The sequence below is a fragment of the Oncorhynchus gorbuscha genome, linkage group LG10 (genome assembly GCF_021184085.1).
Source record: "Oncorhynchus gorbuscha isolate QuinsamMale2020 ecotype Even-year linkage group LG10, OgorEven_v1.0, whole genome shotgun sequence".
NCBI classification, from domain to species: Eukaryota; Metazoa; Chordata; class Actinopteri; order Salmoniformes; family Salmonidae; genus Oncorhynchus; species Oncorhynchus gorbuscha.
Window position 1 is genome coordinate 59,886,593 of NC_060182.1, and position 23,907 is coordinate 59,910,499.

Below are 23,907 nucleotides of genomic sequence, written 5' to 3' on the forward strand. Positions count from 1 at the left end.
TAAATAAGTGTTCTTAATTGACCTACCTAGTTAAATAAAGCAGCACCCATATAATTATCCCCAACAGCCTTCAAATCCCAAATGACTTCCCAGAAAAACATGCGTTTTATATTTTAAACTTCACATTTAGTGAATATATGTGCACTCACACAGGGTCCAAATGAAGTAGTACTTGGGCCGGGTGGCCAGCATGGAGAGGTACAGGTAGAGGACCTGGAGGATGAAGGGGGTAGAGGTCATGAACTTGTCGTCGATGGAGCGCTCCACAGGAAAGATCTTCGACACGGACAGGAAGACGGCCAGGGAGATGGCACAAGTGCACAGCTTGGAGATCACGTCGTTCTGTGAAGGCGAAACGGATGATTTTAAGACATACGGAGGTCATGCAAGATTATGACAGTCTTCAGAAGCATTTTAACCAGATAAAATCGATTATACCTGCAAACTAGGGTTAACATTTTTGGGGGTATTTTTACTTAACAGGTATAGGCCTATCCCATAATGTACAACAGCAGGAGATATTGGACGTGTTGTTGCAGCTTTTGTGTTTTGCCGTCTTGACTTGCCACCTCTGTTCAAGATTAGCCTGTAAATTCACTTGTAAAATAAAAAACGCCAACACTTCAGCGAGGCTGTCTGAGAAGTCTATATTTAGCACGGCTTGTATTGTGTCCCTTCCCTTTGCTGAATATCGGTCATAAGCCTCTCGCAGGAACAACTCAAACTCTTGGGTGAGATATGAATCATAGAAATGCCAACGATGTCAGAATAATTGAGACACGCTCCGAGGGAGGAAGTGACGCTACATTCTTTTCTCCAGCCATCCTGATGTAAAAGCTTATTTGGGTTGTAATTAAAGCTGTACCATCATACCGAGGAAACAACACATTATATAGATTGTAGGTCATGGGATTGATTTTCATTGTTGTGGTGGACACACACACACGCACAGTAAGAGGGCATTTCTTCTACCCGTGAAACCAAACATTATCAGGAAAGACTGAATTCATTGGCGGTTATCAGGTAAAATAAGCTCCTTCATTGACACGCCGGCTCGGAGTTCCTCAGTCTCGTCTGGTAACCTGGTGATAACACCATCGCGGGGATTAGGAGGAGAATAAAACGCAGACTGTCTGGTGGGGTCTCGTCGGAACTTTTCAGCATCTGTAGTTCAATTCATTGGAATGACAGCTGAATTTCTAGACAAAAGGACTGTGGTACTGGTTGTTCTCACTTTAGGCATGAAAAGCACAGTGTTTCCATTCTGAACTACAAGACGGCATAACTAGGGCCTGGAGTTTTTCCTGGTCAAAGTTCCATGTCACATTACAGCAGTGAGTGTGACGAGAGACACACGCACGCCACACACATGTACGCCACACGCACACCGCCACACACACACGTACGCCACACGCACGCCGCCACACACACGCCGCCACACACACACGCACGCCACACAATATTGTTGTATTGTTGATATGTAGTGGGGTACCAAGTGTTATATGATGCAGTGTTTTACCTTTTGTTTGTGATGTAAGTGCCTTAATGTGTTTGGACCCCAGGAATAGTAATCCCTAATAAATACAAATACACGCTTTACCATGACTGTTTGTCCACCATGCACTTACGCAAGCCCTAACTCACACTACCAATGATCACCAACTCTTCCTAGAAATATAGGCTGCGCAGGCATTTGATCCAGTCCACCACTAAGACAACTAGTTCAACGACTCGCCTAATCCTCAAGCCCAGGTGTGCTAGGACTGGACTAGAGCAAAACCCAGGACCAGAGTTGAAGACAAAAAACGGACAAAGTATATTTTCTATTCTACTAGGTTCATCCTGGCTCAGGGAGCTCTGGCATTGCGGTACCTTGGGCGAGGGCTCCGTATGCTTGTACTTCCCGTTCTCCGTCCCGTTGGCCTCCAGGTGGCGAGGCTGATAGGCCGTGCCCTCGATGAAGGCCGTGTAGTCGTTGTAGGAGCAGGTGGGCCCGGCCAGGATGCCCATGAAGTTACAGTTGTAGCTCAGGTACTCCAGCAGACTGGGCATCTTCCTGGGGGAAGAGGACGAGACAACGGATGAGACGTCAGACAGATGTCAGAGAGAGGCAGCCGTCAGCGGTCAAGCGGAGGGTCGTCTCTATCGGCCTCGCTAGAAAACGTGGACGTGCTGGTCGGCGTTCTCGGAGCGCTCGAACCTCCCTTCCAACGTTACCCTCGTCTCGTTTCTATCCATGTGTCTTTTAGCACGGTAAGTAGGTAACATTACCCCTACCCCGGCTTTGACCCCAGGTTTAGAAACAAGTAGCACATGCGTCAGCCCTTTTGGCGTAGCATTCTAGCATGGCGATAGTGAACGTACATCAAGTAGAGCAGCAAGAGTAGAGACCTTGTCTTCACTCTGAGGCGACTCAGCAGACACATCCAGTAGGATTGTGAATTCAGAGCATTCGTAGACTTTTGTCAAATGGATGCTTAGAGTTCTCAGAGACGATTTGTAAAAAGGGGCTTTTGTTGCGCCGGCTGCACTTGCGGGGGTCTGGCTCTTTGCAGGGAGGAAGTGAGGCCTTTCCCTGCAAAGTGCAATCTGTTGAGTGTGGTGGTGGAGGTACAGCAAGGTTGGGGTTTGTCTCGAGGGCAAGCAGCAAAATCACAATAACCAAGGTGTTTCGGCCAAAGGGTTGGCTGGGTTGCACTGTAGTTGAGGGGTTAGGGGTCACATCAGCAGATGACATACGTAAAGCATGTTTCTTAACTCTTAATGTACTTCACAGGACTAATTTGACAACGATGTGTCATTTTCTGGGGGGGGGGGTTTCAAGGGATGACTTGTTCAATGTCCTACTAAACTTGCACAGATATTGTTAAAGTAGTGCCAAAACGACTCTTAGATTAAATTCCTTTCACCCAGTAGTTGGTGGTCCCATTGTCCCCAAATAATGGGCTGGTGCCACGAACTGAAAATATTAGTGGCATCAGTGCCACCAGGGGCAAATGTTAGTCCGGGGCCCTGGACTACCCTGGTCACCCTTTGGAGCAGGGATACAAACTCCTTCACAGCCCCTGTGACTGAGGAGCCGTGGGGTGTTTAAGTCATGATAACCACTAATTATAGTTGATACCAAGAAGTATTCTGTACTCAGTCATTTCATGGGAAGAAAATACAATATTCTAAGATTCCTCCAGAGGCAATCATTTCCATCTTATTCCTCTTTTAGAAGCAAATATCCTGTTGTGAGCTACTTTTTGCATGGTGCTGGACACAATCTTTCCTTGTGTCCAAAGCATTCAATATTATTATAGAATCTGAGTAGAAGTTGAAAAAAAGACCACCTGTTTGTTACAATGGGAGAGAAAGAAGAGACCCAAGAAAGAAGCAGAACAAACATCATTGGACATTTAATGTTATAATCTGGTGTATACATTTAGTTTTGATGTATTTATAAGGGGACCCAAAAGGAAATACAACTGTGTCATCCTCTGATTTTTAAATGCAGTGTCCGTGTGTGGTTGTATTGTGCTTTAAAATGGTCAAAAATTGAGGAGAAAATAAAACAGTAAGCATTATAATACCTAGCTCATAGCTTTGAGTACGGCAGTAGAACTGTCTCTAGTCCAGCTGGGAGAGTAAAAACATACCTGGATCACATACCTTACAGCTAGGCATCTCTGACTGGGGGTCAGCTGTTCCTCCTTCCTCGCCAAGCCTATGGGAACACAGAGTGTGGTCTTTTTATTTTAAGGACATTACATCAAAGTAGTGTGGTTTTCCACTTTAAATTTTGAGTGTGACTCCAAATCCAGACCTCCATGGGTTGATAAATTTGATTTCCATTGATCATTTGTGTGATTTTTGTTGTCAGCACAAAAAAACGTATTTAATAAGAATATTTCATTCATTCAGATCTAGGATGAGTTATTTTAGTGTTCCCTTTATTTATTTGAGCAATGTAGTTCACTGCATAGGAAATATAGTGCCATTTGGTTGGAAACCAGTCTTCTCTCCTTTAAAAATGGAACCTTTATTTAACTTGGCAAGTCAGTTAAGAACAAATTCTTATTTACAATGATGGTCTACCGAGGAACAATGCCTTGTTCACGGGTTAACGACAGATTTTTACCTTGTCAGCAAGGGGATTTGATCCAGCAACCTTGAGGTTACTGGCCCAACGCTCTAACCACTAGACCATCTGCCGCCCCTACTATATCCAAGGTCGTTTTGGTCCTGAATGCTGTGGTATATCAGACCGTATACCACGGGTATGACGGAATATTTATTTTTACTGCTCTATTTGCATTGGTAACCAGTTTATAATAGCAATAAGGCACCTCAGGGGTTTGTGATATATGGCCAATATTCCATGGCGTTGTGCATAAGAACTGCCCTTAGCCGTGGTATATTGGCCTTATTGCTTAAAAGTAAGTCAGTATCTGGTGTGGCCACCAGCTGCATTAAGTACTGCAGTGAGTCTCCTCCTCATGGACTGCACCAGATTTGCCAGTTCTTGCTGTAAGATGTCGGTGCGTTGGTGGAAGAGTGGGGTAACAAGTTCCCGGACATTTCTGTGGGGAAATGGCCCTCACCCTCCGATCCAACAGGTCCCAGACGTGCTCAATGGGATTGAGATCGGGCTCTTCGCTGGCCATGGCAGAAGACTGACATTCCTGTCTTCCAGGAAATCACACACAGAGCGAGCAGTATGACTGGTGGCATTGTCATGCTGGAGGGTCATATCAGGATGAGCCTGTAGGAAGGGTACCACGAGGGAGGAGGATGTCTTCCCTGTAAAGCACAGCGTTGAGATTGCCTGCAATGACAACAAGCTCAGTCTGATGACGCTATGACGGACCCTCCCGCTCCAGAGTACAGGCCTCTAACTCTTTTCAACGATAAACGCGAATCCGACCTGGTGAGACAAAACCGTGACTCGTCAGCGACAGTGAGTTTGTGCCCATAGACGGCGTTGTTGACGGTGATGTCTGGTGAGGACCTGTCTTACAACAGGCCTACAAGCCCTCAGTCCAGCCTCTCTCAGCCTATTGCGGACAGTCTGAGCGCCGATGGAGGGATTGTGCGTTCCTGGTGTAACCTGGCCAATTGTTCTTGCCATCCTGTACCTGTTCCGCAGGTGTGATGTTCGGATGTACCGTGGTCAGCCACTGCGAGGACGATCAGCTGTCCGTCCTGTCTCCCTGACGCGCTGCATCTTTCTTTTTTGTGTTTTTCCAGAGTCAGTAGAAAGGCCTCTTTAGTGTCCCAAGTTTTCATAACTGTGACCTTAATTGCCTACCGTCTGTAAGCTGTTAGTGTATTACGACCGTTCCACAGGTGCATGTTCATTAATTGTTTATGGTTCATTGAACAAGCATGGGAAACAGTGTTTAAACCCTTTACAATGAAGATCTGTGAAGTTATTTGGATTTCAATGAATTATCTTTGAAAGACAGGGTCCTGAAAAAGGGCTGTTTCTTTTTTTGCTGAGTTTAACCAAAGAAATAGAATAAACCATACATCTGTGTAAATTGATGTGTTAATAGGGTTTCACAATTCTGCTAACTTTCCCAAAATTCCCCGTTTTCCAGAAATCCTGAAGGATGATTAATGGAATTACACTGGAAAAAGCAGGAAAGTTACCGGAATTTTGCAACCCTATGTGGTAATATAGCCTAATTTGAGATCAGATCACTCCAGTAAAGCAAGCCTAATTGCTGTGTGCTCCCTAGGTCACTCAGCAACATTTAATAATTGGGATAAGTCATATGCAAAACATTTCTTCAGCTACAAATGTGTGGTGGCACAGAAAGAAAAAAAGGGAAAACAACCTAATACACTGACCCACTGTGGAGATGTGGTTTTGTTCTCTTTCCCCTAAAATGTACAAGGCCTAAATCAGCTGTGGCCTGAGCCCATATCCGTCGGTCTCAGTCAGTTAGGTTAGGGAGACTGAGGTAGTCTTGACAACCTGACCCTATGCAACAGCAACTAGGGTCTGGCTTCAATGACGGACTCTTTTGGCATAGAGGAACTAAGTGGCGGTCTACGTCGATAGGAAGAGATACCGGGGGACTCTCCCAACAAATCACGAGGCACGCAGGCAAAACCGTTTCAGTTGTTTCAGTTCAGGTAGTTGATGCAAACTAGCCACTGTGTTGCCGAGGGTCAGGTTTTCAAGACTAAGAGGCAGAGGACTAGATGGTCACACTGCCATTCAGCTAATAACCAGATTAAACTCAGAATCAACTGCTATTCCACCCAATACTCCGAACACACATTGACCGTAAATCATGCCAAACCACACAGCTGGAAAAAAAAAACGTGCAAGCAACTGTAAAGCCTTAAAAGGGATACTTCGGGATTTTAGCACGGAGGCTCTTTATCTACTTCCCCACATACTCAGATGAACTCGTGGATATCATTTGCACTGGTCTGTGTCCAGTATGATGGAAGTCAGAGGTAGTTTTGTGAGCAAATGCTAACTAGCGTTACCCATAGACTTCCAGTTATTGCTGGAAGATGGGCGACGACCGTTCATAGTCACAATGCGCAAGCAGAGTGCCTGTATACAGCCCTTAGCCGTGGTATATTGGACATATATCACAAAGCCCCAGAGGCGCCTTATTGCTATTATAAACTGGCTAGTTGGTATATGCCTCAATCCCAAATGAATGGGAAAGATGGGCAACGTCTAATTTCATATTTTTAGACGGTGCCCATTTTACTCGAGTGCGAAATTGTCGGTGTTCCCTACCTTTCCCATTCATTTGGGTGTCCACTCTGCACCTATGTATCATGTAATACTTATTTTTGTATTTTTAAGATGACAATATACACACGTTTTTGAAAAATAAAATGTTGAGTAAATGTATTTATTGGAGACTTTATTTTAATAATAGATACAAATGTAATGAATTAAAAGTTGATATATAAAAATAAAAAACTATTTATGATAAGGTTACGCCATTTGATTTGGGCTGGGGTCACCAGAAATGATGTTGGAAAAAAGTTGTCCCCAGCATTTCTGGTGAAAAACATGGGGTCCCTAATGAAAAAGTTTAAACACTACTGCATTACATGCACTTCCCTCGACAGAAAAAGAACATGCAGTGTTCACTGTGACATCACATAGATGTATGGTCTTAGATGTTCATTACTTATGAGGAGAAATCAGTAGCCTACACTGCAACTAAAACACTGGATGCACACACACACACACACAACACCTGAAGCTATTAGACTGAAGTGGAGGAGCTGGTCAGCCTCAACTCCCCTAAGCCTCTGGTACACTCGTTCATTCTAATCCTGTCCTCCCGACACCCATCTCTCCATCCTTAATTAGCTGCTGTGGCCGTTTGGCTACTTCAGACTTCTAACGCTGGCGCTCTACTTTCCAGGACTTCAAAGGGAGTACAGCATGGAGCCATGTAATCCCCATTCACATCACACACACACACACTTCTCTCTATGCATACAGTATCTGACATCATGGATGATTTGGTGTAGGGGAGAGGAAAAGGCGTACAGAGGAACTTGGAGAGGGAGGGAGGGAGAACGCGTGACGTTCCTCGTTACATAAGCTTGTTTACATTGCCGCCCCTGCTCATGTGACTGGGTCCACACTAAACATTCCTCACAATACAAGCACTGATGTATCAATTACTGTATTATGAAATCTGTGTCCCAAAGAGTGGTTTTAAAAATGTAAACCAATTTGAAAAATGGTATATAATGTCTAATTTCAATTAAAAGTAATAACATGGGAAACTCATGGGAAACTGTATATAAAAAGGGAACTATATTTATTGTCTGCAAGGTGACGAGGAGACAGACGGAAACTCTTTGGAAAAGGCCTCGCAGATGAAACCAAAACAATCAAATGGAACGTTCATATCCCCTCTGACTTCGTGTTTCTATTCAAAACGAGGTGACTGCAGATTGTGTTCACTATGCATAGCTTTAGCTGTCTGGCAGAAAGGAAGCCGAGCAATCCAGTTCATAAAAATCACTGTGTTGTCTCTCTCACTAATGCTGCTGCTCTCAACTCCCACGTGACTGCCGTGACAGCCTTCATCGTTCCTTCACCATGACTCACCTCCTTAGTTAACGCACATTACACACAAGTACACACATGCACGTCTCACCGTCGTGTATCTCAAACGCCAAGCTGGTGATCTTCTGAGTGATGACCATCATTGGCCTATAGGAGAAACACAGGAGAGGAGAAACCAAATCGCATCAACTTATGGTCACCCGACTGCCTCCGCTCTCACCTACACTGGAACGAGCTTCTCCTTCCAGATCACATACAAGATAACATCCCATCTCCACCAGGCAGACATTGCTCATTTAGCGGTGCATTTGGGAGGACTGCTGTAGCGAGACCTGTCAGTCACTCTGTATAATACAACAGAGTGACTTCATGCTGCTTTTGTATACGCCCTAAAGACAACGTGGCACAGTGTCAAGTATGTAATGCTATGTGACAGAAGAACGGTGGGGTGAAAGACTATCCTTATTAGAATGTTTCGATTCATTGGTTGTAGGTTGCACAGAAAAACCAGTCGTTCAAAATGACTTGGACACCGCAAAGCTTGTATCAGGTTATACCTGGTAGCAGATTGATATGTTGTGTGGAATAGATTGGGCCCTAATCATCCAAGCCAGAGAGAAAGGACAAATATTCAATTAGGTTTGACTTGATTTAGAAAAACTATTATGCTCGAGTTATGCTTAGGGTTGCAAAGGGTCTGAACATTTCCGGAATTTTTCCAGAAATTTTCCATGGGAAGTTAAAAGCCCGGGAATTTGAAAACATTTGCTTAAATTCATCAAAACAGTTAGCTGATAACAGTGAACCTTTTTTTTGTGGGATACACATAAGGCAATTCTTGGACTTGTGGCATATTTTGGTTAAACTATCCCCAATTCAATGGAATTGCAACCCTCTGCATGCACAATGCATTCTTCCATCACATGTGCAGCTGATTCTCAAGATCTCGCACACTAATGAGATGCTATTGAGCACTACTACACTGTCTGAGCCAAGGACTACATGCTTTCTGGTAAGTTTTGATTACAATACTGGGTGGGGTGAACATATTTTTTGTTAACTTGTAAACAGCAGCCAAAAGCAAAGTGTTTTTAAATCATTTCTAACTTCTTAACAATTTATGCTAGTAAGTTTTTGCTACCATATGGATGTTAGCTTGCTGGAGCCTCTCCATAAGTTTCATTTCAAAACATTAATCTTACAAAGTAGTTGTTTAATATAACTGCTTAACTATTTACCTGTAGATGGAAATGTTTTTTTGTACTAATTTTTCTTCTAATCTTTAAAGGAAAATGCCACTATCTGATGTGTGAAGACATTTCACTGCAGCTAATGTAGAAGGAAAAGCTGTGTACATTTGCAAATACTGTGCCAAATCATATGTGAAGAATGCAACAAAGATGCAGAATCATCTGGCCAAGTGCATAAAGTTCCCTCAGCGCTCACAACAAGCAACCTCTGACAAAAGTCCCTCTACTTCTATTCGAGGTGAAAAGGATGAATCAGACACCTTATCGATAGCAACAGGTCACGGTCCTCCTGGAATCAGAAGGTTTTTTTGACTCAATGGAGGAACGTAGTCAGAGAAATGCTGATGAATGTCTTGCTCGAGCTGTGTATGTAGCTGGTTCACATCTGATGCTCACAGGCAATGTGTATTGGAAGAGATTTCTGAATGTTCTTCGTTCAGCATACACCCCTCCAACCAGACATGCTTTATCTACTCATTTGCTGGATGCAGAGTTCAAATGAAAGTCAAGCAAATCATAGAGAAAGCAGAATGTATTGCAATCATCTCTGATAGGTGGTTAAGGAATGATTAACTACATCTCTACCCATCAACCAGTATTGTACAAGAGCACAGAAGCAAGGGACAACAGACACACCAGTCACTCCATTGCAGATGAGCTGAAGGCAGTCAATGACCTTGGACCACAGAAGGTATTTACATTGGTGACAGACAATGCTGCGAACATGAAGGCTGCTTGGTCTAAAGTGGAGGAGTCTGGCCATTGGCTGTGCTGTTCATGCATTGAATCTGCTCCTCAGCGACATCATGGCACTGGAAACAATGGCTACACTCTACAAGAGAGCCAAGGAAATGGTTAGGTATGTGAAGGGTCATCAAGTTATAGCAGCAATCTACCTCACCAAGCAAAGTGAGAAGAATAAGAGCACCACATTGAAGCTGCCCAGCAACACCCGTTGGGGTGGTGTTGTCATCATGTTTGATAGTCTCTCCTAGAAATGGCCATATAACAGTCTGCCGATATGGACAGCCCCATCAAGAGGATCCTCCTGGATGATGTATTATGGGAGAGAGTGGTAAGCAGCCTGAAACCTATAGCAGTAGCCATTGCATGGATTGAGGGAGACAATGCTATCCTGTCTGGCGTTCAGACTCTGCTTGGAGATGTAAGAGAAGAAATCCATACTGCCCTGCCTACTTCACTGTTGCTCCAAGCAGATGAAACTGCAGTTCTGAAATACATAAAAAAGCGTGAAGACCCCAAGTATGCTGGCAAGAGCATCCTGTCTGGTGCAGAGATCAACAAGGCCTATGGTGTCATTACTACCGCGTCTCGCCACCTTGGCCTGGATGAGGGCAAGGTTCTTGGCAGTCTGGCGAAGTACACTACCAAGCAAGGGCTTTGGGATGGAGATGCAATATGGCAGTCGTGCCAACATATCTCATCAGCCACCTGGTGGAAGGGACTTTGTGGATCTGAGGCTCTTTCCACTGTTGCCTCCAACATCCTCCAAATCCCACCATCAGCCGCCTCAGAGCGCAACTGGACCTTGTTTGGGAACACACATATTCAGGTCAATTTATGGCTTTTTGAGCCTGACAACAAGCCATCCTCAACTAGGTTGGAAAGTGACAGTCTGATGTTCAAGAGGTGGACATTGAGAAAGTCCAGGGAGAAGACATGGAAGCCTGAGAGGAAAACAACCAAAGCTTTAGTTTCTTGACCTTCATTTTACAGATCATTCAATATTCCATTTCTTTTGTTGTTCAGTGAAATCATCCCATGTGAAGAGTCAACTCAATTCAAATTAAATTCTTAACTAAATGTTGTTGTTTTTTTCTACTGGAATGATTTAATCATTTGCAATGAAGTCTACTTAAAATATGAGGTAAAAGGTTTCTATCTTCAAATGATATGGTAAATATATCCAATGCAGAAAAACATCTACATTTAAATTTGTATATATATTTCTGTTAATTCCCACGGAAAGTTTCCACCTCTGATTATTCCCCAAAATGTGCAACCCTAGTTATGATAACCTGTTGGCAATCCCGCTAGCTTGCTGGCTAGTTAAAAGAGGTTAGTTGGCTAGTTGGCTACTGCCATCAATGTTGTTTTGTTATTATCAGACTTAGCCTGTTCCACCATTTACACAATGCATTTGAATATAGTGCGGGAAAAGGGAATCCGGACACAATGTCGGCACAGTAGACATTTAAATGCAGCGGTGTAAAGTAAAAATACTTTAAAGTACTACTTATGTCGTTTTTGGGGTTATCTGTACTTCACTATATTCCGAAATAAAATGTACTTTTTACTCCATACATTTGTCCTGGACACCCAAAAGTACTCGTTACATTTTGACAGGAAAATGGTCCAAAATGGTCCAATTCACACACTTATCAAGAGAACATCCCTACTGCCTCTGATCTGGTGGACTCACTAAACACAAAATGCTTTGTTTGAAAATGGTATATTAACCCAATACTTGTAGACATTTACTGGTGACTTTCACTTGAGTCATTTTCTATTAAGGTATCTTTTACTTTTACTCAAGTATGACAATTGAATACTTTCCCCACAACTGTTTACATGTAGGTGTAGATACATGACATACTTGGAATTCCATGATCAGAATTACAAAAGCTTCATGAAATAGCAAGTCTAGACAGCCTTAGTCATTTAGAAGCTTTTAGTCACTGGCATTTCATGGAAAGACGAGTACGAGGGGAAAGGAATGGAGAGGAAGAAACAAGAAATGAAAAGAGGGAGGTCTGCACTTGTGATGCCGTGGGTCTCCTACTGGGGTTGCTTAGCAACTGGCCACCCCCGACCTAGCACGTGTGTGTGTGTGTGTGTGTGTGTGTGTGTGTGTGTGTGTGTGTGTGTGTGTGTGTGTGTGTGTGTGTGTGTGTGTGTGTGTGTGTGTGTGTGTGTGTGGCTGTCTGGTTCACCAGACACTCCGGAGGAGATGGAACAATATACCGCTGGGGAACCGATAATACTGCGATACAACCATTCACTGACACTGCTCATTTCGCTAGATTCAACATCCTGTTATTACACAACATTTAAGTGTATAAAGTTGTTGGAGTTTGGGATTCTCTCCGCTGGATATGTGGTGCTACCGATATTTGACTCCCATGGTCATTCAACTCCTGTTTCTGAGGACCGCCATGTCTGCTGGTTTTCCATGCCAACGCCTAATGAATGTCATTGATTGTCAACACAACACCTAGTACTTACCCGGTGAAGTCTGCAGAGTACATGCCATAGTCAAAGACATAGACCCGAGTTATCTGACAGAAGCTGAGGTAACCCAGAGCAACTATGAAGCATAACCTGCAGAGAGAGGAGACAAGGTCAGTCAAAGGTCAGACACGTTCAAATGTCTATACTAGCATACTTTGCAGAATGCACCCCCCTATATTGTTTCATACTAGGTAGTGTGCTAGTGTGGGTATAGGAAGAGAGGCAGGGAGTCAATGGTCATGTTCTCATATGTATGCAAGTTTACAGTGTATTCAGACCATGGCTTTTTCCACATTTTGTTACAGCCTTATTTTAAAATTGATTTAAAAAATGTTTTTCCCAGTCGCTCAATCTACCACACAATAATGACAAAGCAAAAACAAGTTATTAGATAAAAATAAAATACCAAAAATGTGAACCTTCTCCCCAGTCTGAGATCCTGAGCACTCTGGAGCAGGTTTACATAAAGGATCTCTGAACTTTGCTCCGTTCATCTTTCCCTGACTAGTCTCCCAGTCCCTGCCACTGAAAAACATCCCCACAGCATGATGCTGCCACCACCATGCTTCTCCGTAGGGATGGTGCCAGGTTTCCTCCAGACGTGACGCTTGGAATTCAGGCCAAAGAGTTCAATCTTGGTTTCATCAGGTGCATTTTGGCAAACTCCAAGGGAGCCGTCATGCGCCTTTTACTGAGGAGTGGCTTCCCTCTGGCCACACTACAATAAAGGCCTGTTTGGTGGAGTGCTGCAGATGGCTGTCCTTCTGGATGTTTCTCCCATCTTCACAGAGGAGCTCTGGAGCTGTGTCAGAGTGACCATTGGGTTCTTGGTCACCTCCCTGACCAAGGCCCTTCTTCCCTGATTGCTCAGTTTGGCCGAGCGGCCAGTTCTAGGAAGGCCCTTCTCCACTGAATGTACAGATTGGCAGGGTGGCCAACTGTGTTTCTTGGGGACCTTGAATGCTGCAGAATTGTTTTGGTACCCTTCCCCAGATCTGTCCCTCAACACAAACCTGTCGTCTCGGAGCTCTACGGACAATTCCTTCGACCTCATGGCTCGGTTTTTATTCAGATATCAATCCAATCGATTGAATCTACCACAGGTGGATTCCAAATAAGTTGTAGAAACATCTGATCAATGGAAACAGATGCAACAGATCAGATGCTCAGATGCAACCTGATCAATGGAAACAGGTTGCAACAGATCAGATGCTCAGATGCAACCTGATCAATGGAAACAGGTTGCAACAGATCAGATGCTCAGATGCAACCTGATCAATGGAAACAGGTTGCAACAGATCAGATGCTCAGATGCAACCTGATCAATGGAAACAGATTGCATCTGAGCACAATTTCAAGTCTCATAGCAAAGGGTCTGAATACTTGTCAATAAAAGGTTTTTTTTTTTAAATCAAATTTGCTCAAATATTTGTAAAAATGTTTTGCGCTTTGTCATTATGGGGTATTTTGTGTAGATTATTGAGGGGGGGAAAAAGTCATTTTATCCAGTTAAAATAAGTCTGTAAATGTCAAAAATGTCTGAATCCTTTCCGAATGCAATGTATATCAGTTTAGCGGAAGGACTTCATGGTTCAGTTTGGAGGTGAACAACATGGTTTACACATTCAACAGGTCAGACATAAAAACATGACCGTTTCCTACGATTTATTCATCTTCATGACATGATATCAATGAGAGATCATCCTATTGTATTGATTGACAAACCTATAGTAGTGGCACTACATCCTACAGGACATGAATTCTATCATTTACTCTTGACAACACACTCTGTTCCTCCTCAGCTTCAAACCTCTTTATTCACCACTCAAAGAGCCATTGCCGAAGCAGGGACGGTGGGCTTGGTTGCATATCTGTGTGGAAGCCGGGCGAGTGGGCAAAAACCCAGCTCGCACCGTCCTGTCAGTGTTGTTAGGAGACAACACCAGATTTCATTGGTAGAGAGGGAGCACTGAGGGCTGCTGGTACAAAGCTGACACTGATTCAGCTTGTTGGAGCATCCATCTGGTTCACCACAATGGAAGGTATTGTGGACATCCGAGGTGCCATTAGACAAATCAACTCGTCTTTGTTGGGGATGAGGAAGAATGCTGGTGGTGTGCATCTTCGATCCAGTAAGATGGCCGTCCATGGTTACAAGGCCAAGGTGCTTCGGAATAGGAGTAAGCCTAAGTGTTTATTTGAACATGCTGTCACCTCATCAGGGTACACTTGTTGTGTTTCTCAGAACAGCAGGTGGTTGATATAAGTGTGATTGCTATCCAGTTCCAGCATATCATTCAGACTTGTAAAACCCAGGTTTCTTGACTGAAGAGAAATGGTAGAAGAATTTGATTACAGAGAAGGAAACCGGGCTGCCAACGTCCTTGACATTCGTTTTCAGGGCAGTGAATCAGAGCGCATCTAAAATCATTAGACCTGTATATCGACTACCTAGGCCAAGTCAAACATAGTGCTTCACCATGCATGCATGCATTTTTTAAAGAAGGAATCTTAATCTATTAGAGTCTTTTTCTATTTTTCCCAATGCAAAATTTCAGCTCAACCACATGAAACAATGAGTTTAAGCAGTTACCAACATTTGCCAGAATGTAGCTTCAATAAGTAAGTAGCTGATCCCTTGGCCTGTCTCCCAGAGGAGAGTGCCGGCTGTATCACAGAAAGGACCTATGAAAAGCATTCTCCTAGGGGGCTTGGTATGTGTGTGTAAGTGTATGCACGCGTCTACCCCAAAGGTCAGCAATATATTGGGATTCCAAGTAAGGCCAAGTTATTGGCAGGGGCGCAACATTCACTGGGGACATGACCCCGCCGACATTAAAAAATAGCATATTTGTCGCCCTCCAGTTATCTTTGCACTGTGATAAACAGCGGCTCAGGTGTGCTTTAGGACCATGCAGACTCCTCAGAGTGGTCGAATAGGCTGTTTTCTGCACGGACACTACAGAGCGTGCTGACAGGCTGTGTGAAAGCAAAGCTTCTGAAAGGCTGGTGTTAAGGTCCAGCATGGGAGCGAAAGAGGCAGCTGCTGTATGTATTGCGCTTTCTCTCTGTGTTGTATAAGCAAGCAGAGCAGAAACTGTCTACTCTTAAATTGACTGATATAGATGGCAAGGTAACTGCTGTATGTATTCCCAGTGTTGAGCTACTAGTACGTTACGTTAGCGAATGTTTCATCCCCTCGACTGAAGTGAATGAACTAGTAGCAGCTCGTTAGCTAGCTACCAGAGCCAGTTCAGCGCTAGCTAGCTTCTAACTATATGTCAGATAGCAATATCTAACAGCTGTTGTATGTGTATGGAATTGTTTTGTAGCCTTTGTTTTGTCCCATTTGAAGAGAAGTAATTTGATGTACCGTTAGCTAGCTCACTAACTTTTGCGATTATTTTTGCTCAATCACACTAGACCTGAATCAAACGATGAAACCTGATATTTTTATTAGTCAGTATAATAAAGCAACGTTATTGATCTGTCCGTTTACCTAGCTAATCCCCTACTTTTCACACTGACACGGTATAAACAGCTCTACATGCTTCACCGTCATGGTGTACAAGTCAGTACACAACACTATGCTCATCATGTCTTAGCAGGATCAGATGGTGACAGGTGTCCCTGTAGGGTCAGACAGCCAGGGAATACTAGTCTACGGAGCTCAGCTGAATTTTGCAGTATATTCTAACAATCAGTGAATGGATACAAAGCTCCATCTTGAGCTGATGGGTTGGCTGCAGTCTGGGATCTGGGAACAATGGTAATTTTAATTATTGAACCATTGATTCGATTCATGGATAATATAATGTATAAATGTACACCAAGGTCATTCTTTGTCATGCCTCATCTGAGCAGATGATGACAGGATGGTGACAGGAGTCTCATCAGGGTCAGGCAACTAGGGAAGACCAGTCTGACAGACCAGAGGTGAACTTTTGCAGATACAACACTTTATTCTCTCTGTGCAGCACACACACACACACACACACACACACACACACACACACACACACACACACACACACACACACACACACACACACACACACACACACACACACACACACACAGTACTAGTCAAAAGTTTGACACCTAGTCATTCAAGTTTCTTTATTTTTACTCTTTTCAGGTGGAGTAATACACCCCTGATCACACGTAAACACAGTTCAATTTCATAGCAGCCACATTGTATTCCTTCTCTCACTGCCATTTGTGGACTTCAATGCACAACACATCAGCTGTATGTGACCAGGTCAAAATAAAACTTAAGCCAACCTGCTACACAGCCTACATTGTTGTCACCATTTTAGCTAAAGTAGCATCATAGTCAGCATAGCGAATAAAACCAACTCGTTAGTAAACCCACTACAAATCATGCAGCAACGTTAGCTGCCTATCTAAGGTCTTCGAAAGCCAAGTCAACAAACAGGTCACTGACCATCTCGAATCCCACCGTACCTTCTCCGCTATGCAATCTGGTTTCCGAGCCGGTCACGGGTGCACCTCAGCCACACTCAAGGTACTAAACGATATCATAACCGCCATCGATAAAAGACAGTACTGTGTAGCCGTCTTCATCGACCTTGCCAAGGCTTTCGACTCTGTCAAACACCATATTCTTATCGGCAGACTCAGTAGCCTCGGTTTTTTGGATGACTGCCTTGCTTGGTTCACCAATTACTTTGCAGACAGAGTTCAGTGTGTCAAATCGGAGGGCATGCTGTCCGGTCCTCTGGCAGTCTCTATGGGGGTGCCACAGGGTTCAATTCTCGGGCCGACTCTTTTCTCTGTATATATCAATGATGTTGCTCTTGCTGCGGGCGATTCCTTGATCCACCTCTACGCAGACGACACCATTCTATGTACTTTCGGTCCGTCATTGGACACTGTGCTATCTAACCTCCAAACGAGCTTCAATGCCATACAACACTCCTTCCGTGGCCTCCAACTGCTCTTAAACACTAGTAAAACCAAATGCATGCTTTTCAACCGATCGCTGCCTGCACCCGCACGCCCGACTAGCATCACCACCCTGGATGGTTCCGACCTTGAATATGTGGACACCTATAAGTACCTAGGTGTCTGGTTAGACTGCAAACTCTCCTTCCAGACTCATATCAAACATCTCCAATCGAAAATCAAATCAAGAGTCGGCTTTCTATTCCGCAACAAAGCCTCCTTCACTCACGCTGCCAAGCTTACCCTAGTAAAACTGACTATCCTACCGATCCTCGACTTCGGCGATGTCATCTACAAAATTGCTTCCAACACTCTACTCAGCAAACTGGATGCAGTTTATCACAGTGCCATCCGTTTTGTCACTAAAGCACCTTATACTACCCACCACTGCGACTTGTATGCTCTAGTCGGCTGGCCCTCGCTACATATTCGTCGCCAGACCCACTGGCTCCAGGTCATCTACAAGGCCATGCTAGGTAAAGCTCCGCCTTATCTCAGTTCACTGGTCACGATGGCAACACCCATCCGTAGCACGCGCTCCAGCAGGTGTATCTCACTGATCATCCCTAAAGCCAACACCTCATTCGGCCGCCTTTCGTTCCAGTACTCTGCTGCCTGTGACTGGAACGAATTGCAAAAAAAAAAATTGCTGAAGTTGGAGACTTTTATCTCCCTCACCAACTTCAAACATCAGCTAACCAATCGCTGCAGCTGTACATAGTCTATTGGTAAATAGCCCACCCATTCTCACCTACCTCATCCCCAGTTTTTATTTATTTTTCTGCTCTTTTGCACACCAATATCTCTACCTGTACATGATCATCTGATCATTTATCACTCCAGTGTTAATCTGCAATATTGTAATTATTCGCCTACCTCCTCATGCCTTTTGCACACATTGTATATAGACTCCCCTTTTTTTCCTTCTGTGTTATTGACTTGTTAATTGTTTACTCCATGTGTAACTCTGTGTTGTCTGTTCACACTGCTATGCTTTATCTTGGCCAGGTAGCAGTTGCAAATGAGAACTTGTTCTCAACTAGCCTACCTGGTTAAATAAAAGGTGAAATAAAATTTAAAAAATAACATGTCACTTCATGCTGCAAGAGCTCTGATGGGCTGGAGGACGTCCTCCGGAAGTTGTCAAAATAACTACGTTTATGGAAGGGGGTGAGAACCATGATGAGCCTCATAGGTTTGGAACTCAAGTCCATGTACCCAGAGGAGGACGGAGGCTAGCTGTCCATGGTGCTACGCTACAGAGTGCTGTTGAGGCTACTGTAGACCTTTGCAAAATAGTGTGTTTGAATCAATTATTTGGTGACGTGATTATATTTAGTATAGTTATATCTAAAAAGGAGTGTAATTAAATTCACTGAGGATGGTGGCCTCCACTGCTCCAGAGTCCAATGGCAGTGAGTTTTACACCACTCCAGACGACACTTGGATTGAGTATGGTGATCTTAGGCTTGCATGTGACTGCTCTGCAATAGAAACCCACTTCCTTCCAACAGCGCCACGGTGAGCATTTGTAAAGACCATTGGCCTTATTTAGCATGATGTTGCCTGGGGGGGGGGGGGGGTAAACTACAAGGATCAACTGTGTCAAAAGGCCCCAAAAGCAATCAAGGTGTCGTCGAGGATGTATGAATACTGAACCCCACCTTCAGAGGTCAAAGTAAGTATTGAGACTACTGAACTGCACTTTGAGAGTTTTCCCATCCGATGTGCATTTATCAAGAGTCAACTGTATGCATCTCAAATCAACTGCATACAAGAAGTCCACCCATCTGCAATGACCATTTCACTCCCATTACCACTATGTGTTGCTCTACTGAATAACTATTGCAGTTGTTTCTGAATCACCAACAAGCCGAGTCATAGTAGAGTTGCCATGCGACGCGTCTGACCCGCAGAACCAGCCAACTGTCCACTCCGTCACGGGGCAGACATATCTCAGAGGTGACGCGGTGTCATTAGTGCCATTTCACCTGCTGCTCGTATTTCTAGACAATGAGCTGGCAGCGAGCCCCGGCCCAAAGCACTTGGCATTCCAGAGCAGTGAGGCACCACGCCTGGACCTCCGCCGCCTCCCACTGCCCCAACCCACAATTAATCACGCCTCATAAACCCTCCAATTACCCTAATATAATAGGACAGAAATCAGGGACATTTGCTGCAAAGGCCCAGAGTGTATAATAAAGCCATGTGTGGGAGAAAAAAGGTATTTTTGCTGTTGCCTACCAGGTTATACAATTTCTTTCACAGGCAAAAGGAAAGGTGGTCTGGGCTTCAATAGCAACATGAATAACAGATCAGCCTTTCATGTGAGGAAGCTCTTTCTTTCGCTGCACTGTCTATCGCCTTCGCTCACTTTGTCACCTTTCCTCAAACACTCGTTATTGTCAGGTTCTCCATTTCAACATCTCTTATCTGAATGGAGATTTGAATCGGTAGCACTCCAGACATGGTGCTTATAAAGATGAGTCGTTTCTACTGGTGTTATGAGCTAAATCGACTTATGTATGACTCAGCCAGTATTATCTGCAAAACAGTTCTAGGAATTCATTAAATAGATGTAATTCCTGACCTAAAAAAAACTACATTCATACAAACGGTATCCCCTTCCACAAGTCCGTGTGTTATAACTGATTTACTGCTAACTGCACCAGTCCAGTACATCGCAGGTGTTTTATGGGTAGACAGTCTGCTCATCCAGCAGGTGGTGCTGTGTTTGCACTAGAGGCATAGAGAGCTGAGGACAACCTCACTAGAGCGTTCCAACCTTTCTCAGGGCATGTTCGACAGGAGAGAGAACAGACAAGTTGAACACTACCCCAAAGAAAACAATGCTGCTACCACAACAGCAAGTGAACGACAGCTCTACGCACGTAGCGTACCACTTTGTGTGCGAATAACCGCTTCAAATACCCAGGTGTCCCATGTCCTTCTGGCTGCTTTCATCAAGTCACCAAAACAACAGTCAGTGACACCATGACAGTTATATGAGTGGGAAAATATATGGCCACCACTATACAATAATATAGTAGAAAATAGTTGCATTCTTCACAGAGGTGCTAGGCTACTCCATTAGCAAACTGCGGCGCTAGGCTACTCCATTAGCAAACTGCGGCGCTAGGCTACTCCATTAGCAAACTGCGGCGCTAGGCTACTCCATTAGCAAACTGCGGCGCTAGGCTACTCCATTAGCAAACTGCGGCGCTAGGCTACTCCATTAGCAAACTGCGGCGCTAGGCTACTCCATTAGCAAACTGAGGCGCTAGGCTACTCCATTAGCAAACTGAGGCGCTAGGCTACTCCATTAGCAAACTGAGGCGCTAGGCTACTCCATTAGCAAACTGAGGCGCTAGGCTACTCCATTAGCAAACTGAGGCGCTAGGCTACTCCATTAGCAAACTGAGGCGCTAGGCTACTCCATTAGCAAACTGCGGCCTACACTGTAGATGGATGTTTGTTCCATTTATTTGCTCTTGCGGGACTTGCGAGTGTTCCTAGCACCAGCCTCCGCTGTGTTTAATGCTTTCCGGGAAATTCCATTACAATCTGTCTGGTGAGGTGTCTGGACAAAGGCAGAGGGATGAGGAGAAAGGGATGATACTAAAAAAAGAAACACAAAAAAATATGGCGCGTGCCGATATGGTAAATAATGTGTTTTTTTTCTCTACTAGAAAAACTGTACCCTTGATTTCTACCTCTGCAATTTCAGTCCCCCCCGTCTTTGACTACATCCAATCCACCCTCTTTTCGTCAGACTTTGCTACCACTCCTCTCTGACCTGAAGTAAACTCTTGATGTTTTTTTTTAATTAATTTTTATTTCACTAGGCAAATCAGTTAAGAACAAATTCTTATTTACAATGGCGGGCTAACTGCCTTGTTCAGGGGCAGTATGACAGATTCTTTAACCTTGTCAGCTCAGGGATTCAATCCAGCAACCTTGAGGTTACTGGCCCAAAACTAACCACTAGGCTACCTGCCGCCCCATGTTGATGGGAAAGATGGAAGAGAAATGTGTGCAACAACTACAGTCGGATCAATGTCATAGTCTCTTGTAGTCATATTGCAAAGTTCCACTGCAAATCTGCCTGATAACGGATAGGCTACATGATAAGATATGCACCCATGCTGCCAGTTTATTTAGCCATAAGCAGCTAAAAATGTTCTCTGGCTTGCCGTTAATTAAAATATATATATATATATCAAAATCATTGCATATCATTTCATTCACATAAATGGCGCGGCGGAGACCACCTACGCCCAACGACCACTTGATCACTACGTAAAGTAGGGAAAACTTAGAGGACAAATGTAAGTTGATGTGTAAAAGTAGAGCTCGTCTCTTCTGATTTGACAGTAGTAGGATCTCAGCCATAGCAATCAAGCAGTAGTCATACTACATTAAACTGTTCACACATAGAAAGCTATTCGCGAACCCCAGAAAGACCCGCCCAAGGTAAAGACAGGTTAGGTCAAATCAAATAAAAAGGTTGAAGATCAGATCTGAAGGATTCCAAAAGAGATCAACGGCATCTGCAAGCTCAGCAAACCCCCAGCTTTCCTGAAAAACACAGGCGGTTACACACAACCTCCAGGACCAACAAAATCCCAACGTGAACTGGTCACCGCGCCCCGTTCTCTGACTAGACCGTGGAACGCGCCGAAGAAGGTTGAGTAAGGCAGACCCAGAGGCTGAACTCTAAACCAGGCCCTGCCGTGAGATGTGGTCCTGTGTCAGCTCAGAAGACAGCCACATTCCTCTGCATCCTAGAACCTCAAGAGGAAGCAAACGACTCCATTTGCTGTTCAACTGAATTTCGGGCTTTGCTTTTGAAATGTCACCTCCGAATGTGATTACGGAGTGCATTTACCGTCAGGGTCGTCCTCCATTGTACCGTTGCTGGTCGTTGTGATGGATATTGAGCTGGGGTATTTGTAGAGCCTTCACTTCGGAGAGGGCTTTCATTCCATTTCACACCTGACCTCACAGCCCTGTCCCTCAGTAAAAATAACCACAGAAGGTAGCCGGGGGAGCAAGAAGTGCATTCCTCCGAGTGTTCGGGGGGGGGGGTCATGGACACAGACGGGCGCCGCCTGAGGGGTATTTCCATCACCATCAGGAATTCAGGCTCGTCAGGAAATTAAACTGGAAACATCATAACACAGTGATCCAAGGAAGGCCAGTCTCATCCTTCATGTAGATAAGTAGCTCTTACAATTTGTACATTGGGGAGGTGCCGGAAGAAGAAGGTGAGAGCGGGATGACCTGGGGTGGGGGTGTATGAGGTACCGGGGATATCATTATAAAAGGTGATTTTGACTTCTAAAGAATTGCATATTTTCACATTTGTGGCAAAGAGCAGTAGAGTTTTTTTTGCCTAGGATCTGAAAAATAATTTGCATTTCATGCAATTCTATGTCATTTTACATTACTGGAGAGTTTAGCAGTACTTACTTTGACACAAATGGAGAATGAGATCAATAAAAACAACCTGGTCTTTTGTCACTGACTCAACCAAACGTCGCGCAGCTTACTCAATGGTTTTACTTTGGAAAACAACGTCACTCGATAGGCCTGTTTGGAAGTTGATGAAATATTTTTACCTACAGACAGATGACAGTTATATTTTCAGCAGGAGCCATTTGCTTTCCAACCTTTGTTTTCCTGTGATTCGCAATATTTCATACCCAAAAGGCCTGTTTCGGCTGAATGCCGTTTACTGACAGACTTGCCGCACGTCCAACTGTAGCCTTGTGATTTTGACACACACACACACACACACACACACACACAATCCAGAGCTAGGCAATACTTTTTTTTAAAAATTTTAAACTGTTGATCCTCTGTGGTTAAATTTATAGTTCTACTCCTGGTGTAGTAAATGATTTCTGGCTGAACAGAGCAGTAATTTTATAACTTTGGCAAAGTACTACTAACCCCCCCCCCCCACCCACCACGATAACAATAATTATTTGTATTATTACCTGCAGCACCTTCAGACTCAGCACCCTTCCTGCGTCTATGATTCTATAAGGAAATAAATGATGAAGCGAGGCGCCCAGAGGTCGCAGGGTCACGTTTATCAGAGCAGACAGAGATTATAGACCGTTACTGGGATTCCAGTTCCGCTGCGAGAGATACAGGTGCGTTTCGCTCACCACAGCAACAACAAACGCGTCGGTCTCAAACGCAGCCTACGGTGTTACGCAAACCATAAGCCCGGGCCGGCCCAAACCCGAATCTAGTCTAGAATATCAGACGTCTTCACATGACATGGTTTTTTGGGGGGGGGCAGGAGAATTAAAGAGGCGGCGACACGAATGAACTGGGATCGTTTTGATTAGAATTGTTACATGGTAATAGGTTCCA

The 23,907-nt window shown here is 44.2% G+C and overlaps 1 protein-coding gene across 2 annotated transcripts in view; it reads right to left on the reverse strand.

The window, feature by feature from the left end:
- The window catches only part of mboat2a (membrane bound O-acyltransferase domain containing 2a), a 98,779-nt gene that overhangs the window by 8,254 nt on the left and 66,618 nt on the right, over positions 1-23,907 (reverse strand). For both annotated transcript variants that reach the window (XM_046366505.1, XM_046366506.1), the window contains 5 exons: positions 12,547-12,642; positions 8,142-8,197; positions 3,655-3,709; positions 1,873-2,056; positions 150-342 (listed from right to left, as the gene is read on the reverse strand). In XM_046366505.1, coding sequence (XP_046222461.1) covers positions 150-342; positions 1,873-2,056; positions 3,655-3,709; positions 8,142-8,197; positions 12,547-12,642 — 584 coding nt within the window. The remainder of the gene's footprint in view (positions 1-149; positions 343-1,872; positions 2,057-3,654; positions 3,710-8,141; positions 8,198-12,546; positions 12,643-23,907) is intronic.